This window comes from Lytechinus pictus, chromosome 18 (genome assembly GCF_037042905.1).
Source record: "Lytechinus pictus isolate F3 Inbred chromosome 18, Lp3.0, whole genome shotgun sequence".
In the NCBI taxonomy this organism is placed as follows: Eukaryota; Metazoa; Echinodermata; class Echinoidea; order Temnopleuroida; family Toxopneustidae; genus Lytechinus; species Lytechinus pictus.
Window position 1 is genome coordinate 2,911,916 of NC_087262.1, and position 16,658 is coordinate 2,928,573.

Genomic DNA, 16,658 nt, shown 5'->3' on the forward strand with positions numbered 1-16,658 from the left:
GGAAGTGACCTGACCATTACTGTTGGTGGTTTTTCACTGACTGCCTGCTACAAATAGCTAATCTTGAAATATACCTTTTGAGATCATTATCAATATCAAATACAGAGAAGAAATTAGGCTATATGGTCCGACCTCTCTTATCTGGCCTCCCCTTATCTGGATTTTCTATTATCCGGACACACACTTGCCAGACTTAAAAAAAAATCTAGTATGGGGCGAAATGAGATTTCAATCTAAAATCAAAATTCCTATGCAAAATCACTTTGATTACATACATTTTCCAATATAGTCTACCAACAACCACATTATTTTTTATGAAAATATCTCACCCAAATCACTTAGAACTTAGACAGGATAACTTTCCAGTAAATCAGGGCACAGCGCAACCATTTTATTACATTTTTTTTGTGGGGGAACAACAAAACAAGTCTCGCTAGCTAGCGCTAGGCCTCGATATGGACAGTGCCATCTATCATGTTTGAGCATACAGTCTAACAATGGCTGACTTTGCGAAGCTGCGATGCCTGCCGCAATGATCCATTTTTAAAACTTAATTTCATCGAGTCATTCTCTTTCTTTCGATGTATGCTTGATGTATTCCTCAATCATTTCAGCAGGTAAATTATCCAAGAGTTTTGGCAATCAATCGATTTCATTTCCATAAAAAAAACTGCCTATAATTTGCACTGACTCTGCAGTGAGTAATGTATGTGTACGCCCAATAGATTACGTGTTGTTACCATTGGGTGCTGGTCCCAACGTGTCCGGATAAGAGGGGTCGGACTGTAATTATATTTGTATAGTAAAACTAACATGTTTTCGAGAGGAGAAGTGCTTGTTTTACTACTTGGTATTAGGCTAATATTCTCTGCTGAGAATGTTGTATTAAAGATTGAAACCTGACCAGATATGAGTAGTTGAAAACTTGAGGTGGTGCTTTTAAGATTGCTGGGGCCTGTTTCATAAAGCTGTTCGTAAGTTAAGAGCGACTTAAAGAACGACTGGTGATCCTTTCTTGTGGTAAATGGTATACACCAAAATGTTCATTGGCGATGGTTTAGTGCGTAAGAAAGGCTCACCAGTCATTCTTAAAGTAGCTTTTAACTTACGAACAGCTTTATGAAACACCCACAAAGTCTGTATTTGCTTTAAGAAAAGAGAATGTTGTGTTTACCTTGTTTGATCCATCACTGGTGCTGCAGGGGTGATAATATCATGATCAGATGATCCATAAAGCAACTCATCTTCATCATCAACAGTGCTAATAGAACAGAATGGAATCAGGATTATCATATTATTATCATAAAACACAACTTATCTTTATTCACTCATATTATAACGCATAAATGCCAGTTGTGGTAACATTCTCTAAATGAGTTTTTAAAAAAGAATACAAGAAAATTACCATCCAATGTCAAATGGTTCTTGAGAAAAGATAATAAGATGGGTGGACGACCAAAAACTGACACCTCTGGTAGCCACCTTAGGTGGACAGAGCGATTTCTTAGCATATGAAATGCGATCACTTTTTTTTAATTCAACATCCCATTTTCATGAAAGTAGACTGAGATATTTCAATTCAAAATCAAAACCATTCATCCAATTTAACCATGTTTGTTATCTTTTAAGTCAGACAGAAATGGAAAGATCTTTTGAGTCTAATCTGTCATTTATTCATCCAGGTATCCACCATTTACGTTTATGGTTACCACCATACTCAGACCTGCCAACCTCTGGGAATGAAAAATTGTATTCTGTGATAAAAAAAAACTGTATTTTCCCAAAAAGAACTGTATTTCATAATAAAATGTGTGGCGCACTCGCTCCACTCAAGCTGCATGCAAGCTAAAATGCGCACTGCTCTTGCAGATGAAAAAAAAACAACATTGAATCATGTATTGTGAATATCTCACCCTGGTTTTAACAAAATGATTGAAAAAAAAAACAAGTTACCTGAAATTACATTGATCTAATAACCATATTTGTGTAAGTTTTATGAAATAGAGACATATACAGATGATTTTTCTCAATAAATTACGATTAAAAAAAAAAAAAAAATTATATGAAAACATATTTTTTACAGAAAAAACGTACTGCCGTATTTTGGTTGCAAAAACGTACTAAATACGCCAAAAATGTACTGGTTGGCAGGTCTGCATACTATACTGTTAGAATTCATATGGTTTCCATTTGTCACATGACACTACCTGGGTCTGGAGCTGAATGCTCCCAGGCATGGTGTGTATGGTGATCCTTGATAACGTACCACCTTTTTAGATAGCTGATGACTTCTATTTCTTACAAAAAGTTCACTTATAATTAAAATACACTACGAAGAGACAGTGGATACCTCTCATTTCATCACATGCAAAATTTACTACTTTTGACAAAGTCAATTCATTACTTTAATGTTCGCTGTCTTTAATATTATTAAAGGGATGGTCCGGGCTGAAAATATTTATATCTTAATACATAGAGTAGAATTCACTGAGCAAAATGCCAAAAATTTCATCAAAATCGGATAACAAGTAATAAAGTTATTGAAGTTTTAAGTTTAGCAATATTTTGTGAAAACATTCGTCATGAATATTCATTAGGTGGGCTGGTGATGTCACATCCCCACTTTCCGTTTTCTTATGGTACTACATAAAATCATATTTTTTTCATTATTTCATACTTTTGTGAATAATATGTCTCCCTTATAATGAAATAAGTTGCAGCAATAAATATCTAATGCACTAAATCAGTTGTCAATCCAATTTTTCTAGTTCTTGGAGGAAAAAATTTGAATAAACCTAATTTCATATAATAGAATACAAAAGAACAAGTTGGGATGTGACATCATCAGCCCATCTAATGAATATTCATGACGACAGTTTTCACAACATATTGCTAAATGTTAAAATTCAATAACTTTGTTATTTGTTATCCGATTTTGATGAAACTTTCGGCATTTTGCTCCGTAAATTCTACTCTATTTATTAAGCTATAAACACTTTCAGCCCGGACCATCCCTTTAAGTCACTTCAACTTCGATCTGTGGACTTGGCTTTAATTGATGGACACACATACAAATACTAAATTAATAGTATTAAGAATTAAGATGTAATATAAAAGAAAAGAATGTCTAACCTTGCATTGAGACTACTAGGTTCCAATTTTGATGAAGACTTCTCCCTAATACTTGTATTAGCCTTTTCTTTAGCAGAGAGGCTCGCTGTAGTAAACGTTCCACTGGTGTCTCTGTATGCGCACAATGCAACAATCTTGGATTTCTAGAGATGAAATAAGATTAACAAATAACAATAATACTACAATATATCTTTACTATGTTTCTAAATGCTGAAGTTAATGTATTATTGTTTACAACGGTGATTACGTTAAGTATGTACATCCGATTCCTTAGATATGGGACCTTCCTAAAATGATTTGTCTCTGTTTCGCAGTTCATAAGCTTTCAAATCATAATGGCTTTCAAGAAGTAATATAAGAATGGGGTAAAATGCGAGTTGGAAGTAAAAAAGATTTATTTATTCATAGAATTACTTTGATATTAAATTCATAACATTGTTAGAAACTTATTATATTTTGTTAAAAATGATATAATAATAATTTTGTAATTGTATATTTTACATTAAGTTGAAAATAGAAATTAATGAAGTAAAATTCAAATACTTAACAGGGGTTGAACCCAATACACTGGACCACAATAATGAAATGAATAACCCAATTATGCAATCCCAGTTTCCTTGTCAACATCATCAATTATACGTAAAAATTGTTTGCTGTAAAGAGGGTTAAAAGAAATGGGTATATCAGTCCGTTCTTTGTTACAACGCCATTCACCAATTAAAAAAAAAAGTAGGCAAAAATGTGAAATATAAGAACTGATCAGCTTGTTTTAAAATGTTTTGATCAAATTATTACAAAAAAAATTGTTGGCAGGTATGACAAGATTCGGTCAGGTTACGTAACAAAACTTTTTTTGGGGGGGCTAATTGCGAGCTCAACATACCTGAGAGAGCGTTGGTTTGGTCATATGAAGCCGATGGCTGGCACCTTGCTGGTCAGGTTTAAGGGTCATTAGGATAGGGTCACCCTTCTCGGTCAGTAGGAGTAGATGAGGGTCAGCAAGAGAGCATTGCTTGATGGGAGAGCCTACATCCAATATCATGTGCTGGATCTGCTCAGCTGTGAAAGAAAGCAAGTCATTGAGAATATTAGCAAGGTTCACGCTATGTTAGGAGAGCCAACATCTAATATCATGTGCTGGATCAGTTCAGCTGTTGGAATTAGACAGAGAGTCATTGCAGATTATAGTTAGAGTTAAACGATGTTGCATAATTAAAAAGGCTGATTCAGTTTTCAGTTACAACGATTAGTTCATAGTTTAGCCCAATGCAGTCAAACTCAAAGCTAGCAATTTTGAAGTTTATCTGAAAATTAAAACTACAAGATTTCTTAAGGTTTACTCTCTATACACAAGTGATATCTATACATAGTTTTGAGTCCATGAACCCCTAAGATTCCTAGTGTGCCTTAGACTTAGCATTGCTAGGATCAACCAACTCTTCTGGATCCATGATTTAATCATTGACTTGGGACTCTGAATCTGCCCTTCCCAGTCCTTATAGAGCTAATGGTCATCTGTGATCATAGACTCACCTCTTTCTAGTAGACAGATACTCTTGTTCATGACCTGTACGATGTAGCGATCATAGACTCACCTCCTTCTAATAGACAGATACTCTTGTTCATGACCTGTACGATGTAGCGATCATAGACTCACCTCCTTCTAATAGACAGATACTCTTGTTCATGACCTGTACGATGTAGCGATCATAGACTTGCCTCCTTCTAATAGACAGATACTCTTATTCATGACCTGTAACTGGGCGTTGTGGCGTGCGCCTGTAATCCAAGCTATGTGGGGAAGTTACAAATTGATGCAGAGGTTCGAGCCCTGGTCACGTCTTTCGGATGGTGACGTTAAAGGTCGGTCCCAGACGTAAATAATCATATCTGATTGAAAACACGTCTGACAAAACTAAAATACACACACACACACATAGACAGATACTCTTGTTCATGACCTGTACGATGTACCGATCATAGACTCACCTCCTTCTAATAGACAGATACTCTTGTTCATGACCTGTACGATGTAGCGATCATCGCCCATGTTACTAGCAAAGATAGTAGGAGCCTGTGTGCTGAATCCTCCGGCTGCAACCTCCGTGATCTCCTGGCCGGTCTGAAGAACCTAACAAAACAAGAATAATAACAATGCAAATAGTAGCTGGTTAATCTAGTGATTTTTCGATAAACAAAAATTATTGAACAACAAAAATAAGCACAGAAAGCCTATTGGCTTCAATTAAAGCTTTAATTAATAAATTAATTGGCTTTAATTAATTACCACAAACTTTTGCATAGTAAAGAAATCGTTTTCATGGTTTCAGACAGCCATTGTTCTCATGTGACATAGAGTCTCCTGGCTACCCTCCATTCAAACCGCAGCTTAGAAATAGAAGAGAAAAAAAAAGGAGAGTGAGCAAGAGAAGGATAGAGGGGGTGAGAGGATGACAGAGGGAGAGAGAAGTAAAGAGAATGAGAGAGAGAGGGAGACAGAAAAGGGAGAAAGAGAGGGAGAGGGAAGAGCTTCTGAGGATGTTTGTGGATAATGTGAAGCCGAAAACAAGTCTTTGTCACAGCTGGGACCTGTACCACATCATTCTGTATGCTCCGTCTCCACAACACACAAAGATAGAGGGATAAATCTTTGCTTGTTTGTGGGGTTAAAGCATGCTGAGGGTTTGAACAGCGAGGGTATGCTTGCCATGGAAACTAGCCATGTCTCGAACCTTTTACTACATCATCATCAACCATTATAACTACTGAACATGTAGATATTGTAGGGAAGTATTTGAGGGAAAGATGGACATTTCCCTTTGACACCCTTTACCTTGTTTGTCCCTTTCTTAATAACGGAATGTCCTTAAACTGATGTAAATTCTTCTCCTTCATCAAATCATGCTCAATATGAAAACCTTTTATTGGAAAAACTTTAAATTGTTGTGACGTTATGCCAATTATCAATTGGTTTCTTCGGGCGATTGGCCAAACTGGAATGTCCTTAATTTCCCCGACCACTTTTAAAATTTGTGCTGTTTCATGGCTTTCCAAAGCAGAATAAAATTTCAGAACTCATCACAATATGATGCAAATATAAATCATGTGTAATTGTATATACAGTTAAACCTTCCATAATGACCCCTCAAGGGAGACAGGAAAAGTGGTGTTTATGGACAAGTCCCTGTAATAATTTTTTTTTTCAATCCAGAACATTATAAGAGGTAAACCAAACAAGTGGTCTATGTAGAAAGGTGGTCACTAAAACTGGAACTAAATGCCCTAATAAACGTTCGGAAGAATAGAGCTCATCTGATTTTGGCATTACCTCTTCTCGATATTTGATGTCTAAAGCCCCATTCACAATTGGTGGTGCGACTGCTTACAACCGTTGCGATTCTATGCAACATATATTGTGACCAAGTGGTCGCAAACGATCGCACGAGCAATTGTGAAAGCCCCTTTTTTTAGAAAAATCTGTTGAACATGATACCGCCTAGAATGAAGTAAAGAAACACATACCATGGATGAGTCTGGTTTGCTCAGGATCAAGTATGCGTGTTTGTCCTTATCATCTGGACTGATCTCCGAGTCTTCAGATTTCTCATCAGATTTCTGCAAACGTATGATACAAATTGAATTTGTGTGTTTTATAAAACAGGTGGGTGTTTCATAAAGCTGTTCGTAAGATACGAATGACTTTACGCACGATTGGTGATCCTTTCTTGTGCTATGTGATATCCCTATTCAATTGATTTATAACCTAAGAACATGTTCCAGGTCGTGCCTAAAGTCATGCGTAACTTTACGAACAGCTTTATGAAACACCCACCAGGGGCCCGTTTCATAAAGAGTAACAACCTTGTAACTTTGCCATAATGGCAACTACCATGGTAACCTTGATTTTGATTGGCTGTAGAGCCCTGTTACCATGGTAGTTGCCATAATGGCAAAGTTACAACAGTTGCAAGTCCTCTATGAAATGGGTCCCTGGTGTGCAAATTGCATCCTTATTTCTTAGGAAAAAGAAGTCAATCCACAAGACACTCATGAACATGGGTGAATCATATATTATGAAATGCTCAAATTACAAACTTGACAATTCTACTACAAACAAAAAATTCAAACTTTTATGCAAATATTGGGTTACCAGCATGCAACTCAGTATACCAACGTGATGAATAAAGTCAGCTGTTGAGCAATGGATTCTCAAATCAATTGAACTCACTGGTGCTCTTTGATAAAGGACTAATCATTATCAAATGGCAAGTCCACCAAACAAAATTTCAGTTGAATAAATAAAGAAAAGCTAGCAAGCATGATGCTCAAAATCACATCAAGAAAAGTCAAAGTTCATTAAACAAAAAAAATAAATGGGCCTTCAAGTGCTTGCTGAACTGGTCAGAGGATGTAGACGTCTTCAACAATGTGCTGGTGAAAAGTCCTTCCCTGTGGTCGCTGCAAAACTATGGAATCGTCCACTTGCTGCAGTGAAGACAGCTTCCTCTGTTGACCAGTTCAAGAATGCCATTAAATTCCATCTATTTTGCGAAGAGGACAATGAATTGCATGGACTAAGCTGACCATTCTAAGGTGTTAAATTATTGTTTTAGTGGCCAAAACATGGAGTAGAGTGTGTGTGCAGAGCTTTGTAACCAAAAAGGAAACGGTGCTATTAAAAATGACCATTGGATTAGATTGGAGAAAAGTTGGTAGCTTGTTCAGAAGTTTAGCAGCAATAATGGTGAAAGAAATTATCAAACCATTAATCAGACTTCACTGACTCACCGTTTTCTTGAGGCTCTTAACGGTCCACATGTCAAGACATTGAGGAAGGTTAAAGGTCGTCACAACCTGAGGCCTTACTGTACGCTGTGAAAAGATAATTAAGAAGAAAACATGAAGTCATTTTGAGCTTTATACACAGTGAACCAACCTACTATCCAATATGGACAAAATTTGTCATTTTGTAGCTGTTTCATGTATCACTCTCTTAAGAAATGTAAATGCACAAATTCAAGGTTTCTCAGCTGTTTTTTCAAAAGGGCTACAAAGTCTATCAGTGCTGATACGTGCTGTATATTTAATATTCAATCAGAATATACATATTGCAAAGCTTCTTTGGTATATGGTTCTTGATCTCGATTATAGCAAACAGTAGTTTACCTGTAGGACAGATAAAGCTCCATTCTTGCCATATCCCGATGTCGTCACCAGCTCAAGGTCAGGATCAACACTACCTTGAAACTAAAAATAAAAGAACCAGATTTTTATTAACTGTGACCAAGAACATAGCAAAATAGTGACACACAACAAGATTGATCAACAGATAAACGTTGAATTATTGCAAAGAAAAACAGCCCCTCTGAAAACTGTCATTTCGCATGAACCAAATATAACTGTAACTGGCAGATAGGTATCATCTAACAGACTCTACAGTTCCTACTGCGATTGACATCCAAACAAGCTATGGTAGCACTTGGTATGAAAATTTCAACCTATACAGTCTGAACCATCAAAATTCTGAATAAAGGTACAAATATTACAAATGAAATTCCCATGTTTTTTTAAGCCTACATGTAAGAATAAAAGCAAATTTGATTCCAAATAGTAATGACATCATCATTGCCAGTGACTTGAAGCTCATTTGGATTTTACTCCAACCACATGGCTTGCAGCAAAGTAGAATTCTGATTTTAGTATTCCTGGCATTATGCTGAACTTCAAATTAAATAATTTTACTTCTTAGAAGTTTCAAATTTAATGCAAAGTGCAACTGCATGAATGCGGGAATGACAAAATTTTACCTCCAATGGCTTTAATTGCCTAATATAATAAACTAATAATGGAGAATTAATTCATATTATACAATTAGAGTGGATAATAAAGAGTTAGGAATGAATTTAGCAGAGAATAGTTACCTCTTCTGAGAGGAAAGCCGGTTCTCCCATGATCATATTACCACATGGACCAATGTTCAGAAGACTATCACAGATCTGAGATGATGGAATTTAAATAAATGGGAAAAAAACGTGGAAGGATAAAACAGACACTCTGATTCACTGATACTTTCGGATTGATTTCAGCATAAAAATGGATTCTGAGGCAAGAAGAAAAAAGATTACTCCATGACAATTGCTCCAGCAACAATTGCTCCGATGGAAAATTTCCATGTTAAGCCAGACACAAAACCCAACCTTCAGGACTAAATAAACCCTAATCCTAATCTTTAGATTATTCTGAACCAAAAAAACTTTATTACAATCTAACTCTAACCCCATGCCCTCTGAGATATCATGACCGGAACAAATGTTGCAAGAGCATATGGCAGGCATGTCACCACTTATTACATGTACCAATGGAAGGAAGGCAATATTGGAGCAAAGAGAAATTAATCGCTAGAGGGTATTCTACTGAACACTTTTTGCGAGAGTGATCACGAATTTCCTAGAAAGCTACTGAACACTTTTTGCGAGAGTGATCACGAATTTCCTTGTTGACCATAGTAGATTGCGAGACAAATGAATACCCTTAAGCGATTATTAGTCCGCAATAATGAACCTATTTAGTATTAAAGAGAAATTAGCTAGTTTAAACGAATGAAATAAAACAATACCTTACATGAATAGACACCAAATGACATCTTGTTTTCTTGTTTTTCAATTCCTCTCCTACTTTGCCTAATGCTAGTCACACCAATGAAACACGACTCTAGACTGATCAAAGCTGATACTTTATTACCAATAACATACCATCGTTCGGTTTGAAATTGAGTTTAGTTGATGTGACTGTGAATTATGTATACTGTATCTAATTTCCCCCCTTCTCTTCCCTTATCTACATTGTATTCATGTAACAAAGCGATCATGTCATTAAAAGTTTCTCTTACATTGTCTACACCTCTTCTTATGCATTATTCATAATAGAGTTTGTGTCGGTGCAAGAACATCACACTTTTACGCACTGGATGCTCGCAAAAAGGCACCTAGCAGCATGTATAAGTGCATTGCATAAGGGTATTTCTGCACTGATTTAGTGCACAAAAATGTTTTGATAAAGGCGTTCTTGCACCTACACAATGAATTTTAGGCTTCTCATATACTCTAAATCATTAAAAAGAAGCTAGAAATCCAACTTCACATCCAAATCCCATAATATAAAAATAATTTATTTTGTCATGGAAACTATTTGCTACTCTTATATCATAGGTAATATGCTTCCAGTATTCCTAAGAAAGGCTACATGCTTATTATGTATGTTTAATTTTTATATTGCTACAAAATGATTATTACATCCTTCTCAATATTACAATTTAATATACGACCCATGCAGCATTCTTCTGAGTGTAGATTACACTTGATTTTACACTTGAGCCGGAACAAAGGAAATGGTCCAGTGAATCAATTTTTCTATTCTTCTGACTTGGTCAACCTATTGTTCGGGACCTGTGTCTCGTTGCATAAAAGTTACCATCATGGTAACTTTGCCAAGCAATGGTAGCTTGCATGGAATCCTTGATTCTGATTGGCTGTTGATCATCATTACCATGATAGTTACCATTGGACGGCAAAAATTACCATAAACAGGGATGCCACTAGGTGTCCTCCAAAAATACTGAAACTTATCGCGGGCCGGGATAGTGTCCAAGAATTTTTTTTTTAGGGGGTCCATCTTTAATTTTGGGATGGACACATGTCACAGGTAAAAAATTTGACAAGCAAAAAAAAAAAAAAAAAAAAAAAAAAAAAAAAAAAAAATAGGAGGGGGGGGGGTCCGCCCCCACCTCAAATTTAGGGGAGGGGGGGGACCAAGTGGTTTCTTAGCTTGTTGTGATCGATGACTTTGAAGTCATTTAGGTTTGAAAAACTGACGGTAGTTAGTTGTGTGTTTCTCATAGAACGCTAGACCAAAAGCTTCAGTCTCTGTATTTTGGTTGTTCAGCTGAACCGCGTTGGCTCCACTCACCAATACATAGACTGAAGAGTTGTTGGCCCGTACATAAAGGCAACTTATCAGCTAACCCAGGGAGCTCTGGGCTAGCTGATACGTAACCCAAGGAGCTCCAGCCCGCAGCTCCCTGGGTTCCGTATCAGCATGCAGCAGTAACGTTAGATCTAACATTCGGCGGAAACCCGATTTTCTGATCGTTTTTGGTACATAAAATGTCACATTATAAAAAAATAATTACATCCAAACTTACGAGAAAATATATAAAATTCAGAAACATCGTACCTTAGACCGCAGTTACCGCTAATTCCTTTCAAATGATGATCAAAACTTAGTCATCCTCGATTCCTTCGCTGGTCATCGTAAGTTGCCATCTTGGATGACGTCATCATCTGTACAGACGTATTTACCAGTCGCTATTATACCGCGATTCGTGCCGCTACTTTGTGCTTGTCTATGTGCATGCGTTTGGAACTTGTCGCTCGCACTGATTGGCCAGGATATCGATAATTCTAATCAGAAAGCCTTGATAAAAGCATAACTCAATGAACGTAGTAGGCAGTGCGCGCGTTTAGAATTTATGTACTGTATAAAAGCAAATATCTCGGGGAAATATCTCTCACTCGGTCGATCGACATGCATCGCAATCGGAAGAAATAGAGGGAAAAAAAGGAGGACTTCCGTTTTTTTTAATACACAGAAAACAGGAAAAGTCGGAAATACGGAAATAAGACAGATAGCAGGAAAAAAGCCGGAATTCCGTATAAATACGGAAAAGTGGCATCCCTGCATAAAGGTAACTTTAATGCAACGGGGCCCTGAGTGTAGATTGGAGTGTAATCACACTTAAAGATTGCTGACTGTCCAGGGTGCTACATAAGCACTTCCCGATTGCCCGGGGCAAGTACAAGTTGAAGTCAGGCAAGTGTTTTGAAGTAAAGACCAAAACTACTTCCCCTAATTGGGCAAGCAAAATTCTCACAGTTAAATGACAAAAATTAGGGTCGATATGATATGATATTGACCCTAATTTTGGTCATGGCAGGCAAGATAAAATCACTTTTGACAAAAAAATGCAATAACAAGGTAGATCAGTTCATGTCAAAAGAGAGAAAAAGGTCAATGGTTTATAAAACCACAATACATGTACTTTCTTTTGAAGAGGTAGATCTAAAACTTTTTAAGGATTTTTTTCAAGCAAGTGAATAAGATTTTCGGGCAAGTATATTACAACTATTTAAAAATTTACTTGCCCGACTGGGGAAGTGCTTCTAAAAAGTTACGTAGCACCCTGCTGCCACTGTACCATACCTCAAATGAATAAGATGTGAGTTGTGTTCCTGTTTTCTGAACCTCTTTGCCATACACCTCCAATTCATCAGGATCATCAAGAAACTTGGTGTCAGATGCTATAAAGAGAGTAAACAAAAATGCATACATGATCTGAATATCATTCATTTACAATTTAATATATTGTAACAATTTATTTCACATCATATCAAAATGGAAATTGCAATCACTATCATCATTAGCATACATGCACACTGTTTTTATGGTCATCCAATTTTAATCTTTTCTTCAATTGTAACAATATTAAGCTTATTTATTTACTTTGCATGCCATTTATATATATTCTTTGATATGCTTGTACTAATATCTTGAATTTGAATAATGTATATTTATGGAAATTCAATAAACATCAATAAATGAATGAATACATAATTAATTATATCAAGCACAGTAAAACTATTTGTACCTCAAATTTATCTACAATCAATTTCTAATATTGGTTAAAATCTATTAAGAGGTTACTGGATTATTTGGTGTCAGACATTGGGCATGAGAAATGCAAAATATTTTGTCATCTTATAACTACAATACAAAAGATAAATTGTGATCAACATGAAGGGTATGGATTGCAAGAGATGATAAAAGGCTTACCCATCCAATCACTCGCATCGTCACTCCTTATCTTCTTGCTTGGAGGTTCACCCTATGGAACAAAATGATACCAAAACATTAATACTGCCCAACATAGCAACATTGATATTCAAACTAGATTCAATACTAACAGAATATCATAACCTGCAACGTGACATAAGTCTTTCTTTGCCAAGATGAGTAACAACTCAACTCAGAAGGGGGAGGGAGGGGGGGGGCAAAGGGGTCACATTACCCCTTTCATAAAGACTCTTTAAAAACAAATATCAAGGGAAATACTCCCCATGAGTGGTATTATTTTCAACATTTTAAGTTTTGTCCAGAGAAAATTCTTGCTGTGACAGCTGACAGCCTTGTCCCTTCTTTTTTTTTTAGGGGGGGGGGGGTAAATCCTTGATTTGCCCCTGACCAACTTTACAGGAGACTACTGGTGATAAAATTTTATCTAAGGCCTTTTAATGAAGAGAACTATCATTTTTGAGTTTTTTTTAAGCCACACAACAGCTATTAGATACAATACGATACAAAGAATATCAATGACAACTAATAATGGCCAAGTGACAAAAGCACCAACATGCCTCATACATTTCTGTATCAAAACATTCTTCCTTACCGCTTTTTGATCCTCAGATTTTGAAGCCTCTGTAAGAAAAAATGTATATAGAAATAGTGCAACAAAAACATAAATGACCATACACAATAATGTTTAATTGCTTAAAATTAAAACCAAAACAATTGACTTAATGATACTCAACTGAGTACTACAGGTAATAAAAAAAGATATCTCAAATATGCAATTTAAAAAAAGACAATTTAATTACTGGACTTATATACAGGTTTTTCCCTGCTAACAATAATTTATAGTTTCAATGACCTTTACCCTCTATGAGAAATAAATTATAGTTAACTTTCTTGGGGGTTATTTCATTTTATACAATAAATACAGAACAAGACTGAAGACTGCAAATAATCACATCAGCCCAGTCAAAATGTAACTTCTTTGCATCTAACATTGATGAATTTATCATGCACTATATAAATGAGGGGAAAAAAATATGCTAAAAGTATCAGATATTAAACATAAATGTCAGATTTAACCAAATTAGTTTAAACAGACTAAAATGCAATGGCCATCCAAGTGTTGGTATGTATACAATTTTAAGATGATCCAAATTATTCTGATAGCAAATGAGTAATGTTTGAGAAATAAGCAAAATCAGCAAAGTATTCTGACAGGTGCAGGATCTTTTCCAAAGAAATATTATTACACTGTCCCACATGTGCTTATTTGTGGTGGTGATCTTTAGCGTTATTGTTTTTCAGCTTAGATGTCAAGATTTCACAAAGTTAGGCTTACATACTAGAACTTAATACCATAATATGATGACAATCAATCTTGCCCTTGATTTTAAATAAGAATGAAGCTCGTGGTACAAGAAAACAAGAAGAATCAAAGACTTCAGATCAACAAAAGTCTGAGGAAAATTGGACAAACAATAGCAAAGTTATCGGCATTAGAATGTTGAGAACACTGAAGCTACGCAGATCCTCAAATTGGCAATGCAACCAAGAAGTTTGATGTCACTCATGGACAACTCTCCCCTTTGGACACTAAAAAATACACCTCAAAACATCCATATTTGCTCATTCTAATGATAGGACAAACATTCAGCCATGATACATCTTTAAAAACCTGAAGTACATGCCTCTCACACATGGGGCTCGTATCACAAAGGTAAGTAATCATCTTGACTACAATGTACAATCAATCATGAAAATCAAGTATAACAATTAATCGCTAACCTTGTGTTACGGGACCCTTATCATGCTACAGACAAATACAAAGGAGAAAATTGAAGTGAAAAATATACAAAAGTAATCGGGAGGTTGTTTACAAGTGACACCACACATCTTGGTTGCATTGCAAATCGGAGGATCTCAACAACATCAGTGATCCCAACATTCAGATGCTCGTAACTTTCTTATTGTTTGTCCAAGTGTTAGTACTGACCTGACGAGCTGGTTTCTGATACTTTCTCAGTGTATCTCAACAACAGAGAGTTACCAAGACGAGACCCTAAGAAGAGATAGCCATCTCCCACCGGACATATCTGAAATTAAAACAAACAGCATCAAATGTGGATTGAACTGTCTATTATTTCAATTAAAAAATCTTACAGATATAGGTTTTGGCAAGCTTAGAATTCATATCAGCAAGACCTATAACTTTTGCATATTTTGTTTTTCAAAAATCCTAATGTATTCCGTTGAGTTAGGCACATTGTCAAAGGTTAGAGCCATGTTTATCCAACTGCGGGAATCCAGCAAGCAGCTTTCATTACCAATTCTTACATTTCATCATAGACAAAACATTCTATTCCACATTCATGAATATATTATAATACACACTGCAATAAAGAATATATTTCTTTAGTGGAAATTTATCATGAAATAAAATTTTGAGGGCATTTTCAGGATAACCGTATCTAAATATAACATTAATGATTCAAAATTACAACCAAAACTTTGCTTTATCTTGGCCCTGTCTTACAAAGAGTTGAGATTGACCCGATCATTCGCAACTATGGACGCTCAGCAACATCAACATATACAATGCAGGTTTGTTCAAAAATGTTTCTAGATATTAATGTATATCCATAGATTCATTGATCTCTTGACAATTTGGTGTGTTCTCCTTTGTTTACAAAGAACATTTTACAAATTTCCTGTAGAAAAAATTACGAAACTGATGGATTTCCATAGTTACGATCGATCGTAACTCTTTGTAAGACAGGGCCCTGATAATCTAAGTTTCCTTACACATGTTGTGAGTACACTAGCAGCAGCTTTATCAAGATGAAACCCTCGGACGCTCCTCATACCATCAACAACCAACGTTAAAACGTATCTGTGTTACAGAAAGACATTCAATTGATTACTTTGATTGATTGTAACTTTTTAAACATGGTTTGCATTAGACTAACTTATACAACTGATCATAGCTTTTATTTCACACGGCCCTAGTAAACCAACTGGTATATTCAATGAACGTTACACAAACAATAACTATCCCCTCAATCAAAATGGTATAACATCTTAATGAAAGGTATACATCAATATAACTTACTTACCCAATCTTATTTTCTTACATTTTAACAAAATATATGTATTTCAAATAACTTTGCTGAAATGGCCAAAATGATTCATTTGCATGAAAAATGTACCTTTGCAGTTATAATGCTAATACACACTTGTAGATTTCAACTTAACCCAATTGAGTCAGAGCCCACAAACATGCATGCTGTGGTTTATATAAAATGCATATTACTAGTATAGCACAATATGCCAGTCTCCAGTGCATTACGCCAACATGATAAAATTCAAGAGCAATCAATTTTGGCTTGTCTATTCCAGTTAAGACTTAAACACATGAATAACTTTATGCTAAGCTTCATAATAAATCATGAAACTTAAATAACATCAATTAATTATACCAAGAGCCTGAGACGAGATGCACTTGTGCATAGGCAACTACATTCAAGTAACAGAAAGATGTTCATCCCCCTAAATGTAAATACAATTTCATATGGGCAACAAGCATTTCAATATTCAGTCCCTCAATTATGGAATAAAATTCC

The 16,658-nt window shown here is 35.7% G+C and overlaps 1 protein-coding gene across 4 annotated transcripts in view; it reads right to left on the minus strand.

The window, feature by feature from the left end:
• LOC129281287 (cleavage and polyadenylation specificity factor subunit 1-like) overlaps nucleotides 1-16,658 on the minus strand; it is a 64,453-nt gene that overhangs the window by 29,725 nt on the left and 18,070 nt on the right. For all 4 annotated transcript variants that reach the window (XM_064113083.1, XM_064113085.1, XM_064113084.1 and 1 more), the window contains 13 exons: nucleotides 15,841-15,928; nucleotides 15,032-15,131; nucleotides 13,634-13,662; nucleotides 13,021-13,072; nucleotides 12,391-12,488; nucleotides 9,054-9,128; nucleotides 8,299-8,379; nucleotides 7,921-8,004; nucleotides 6,655-6,747; nucleotides 5,122-5,263; nucleotides 4,016-4,191; nucleotides 3,133-3,275; nucleotides 1,175-1,261 (listed from right to left, as the gene is read on the minus strand). In XM_064113083.1, coding sequence (XP_063969153.1) covers nucleotides 1,175-1,261; nucleotides 3,133-3,275; nucleotides 4,016-4,191; nucleotides 5,122-5,263; nucleotides 6,655-6,747; nucleotides 7,921-8,004; nucleotides 8,299-8,379; nucleotides 9,054-9,128; nucleotides 12,391-12,488; nucleotides 13,021-13,072; nucleotides 13,634-13,662; nucleotides 15,032-15,131; nucleotides 15,841-15,928 — 1,248 coding nt within the window. The remainder of the gene's footprint in view (nucleotides 1-1,174; nucleotides 1,262-3,132; nucleotides 3,276-4,015; nucleotides 4,192-5,121; nucleotides 5,264-6,654; nucleotides 6,748-7,920; nucleotides 8,005-8,298; nucleotides 8,380-9,053; nucleotides 9,129-12,390; nucleotides 12,489-13,020; nucleotides 13,073-13,633; nucleotides 13,663-15,031; nucleotides 15,132-15,840; nucleotides 15,929-16,658) is intronic.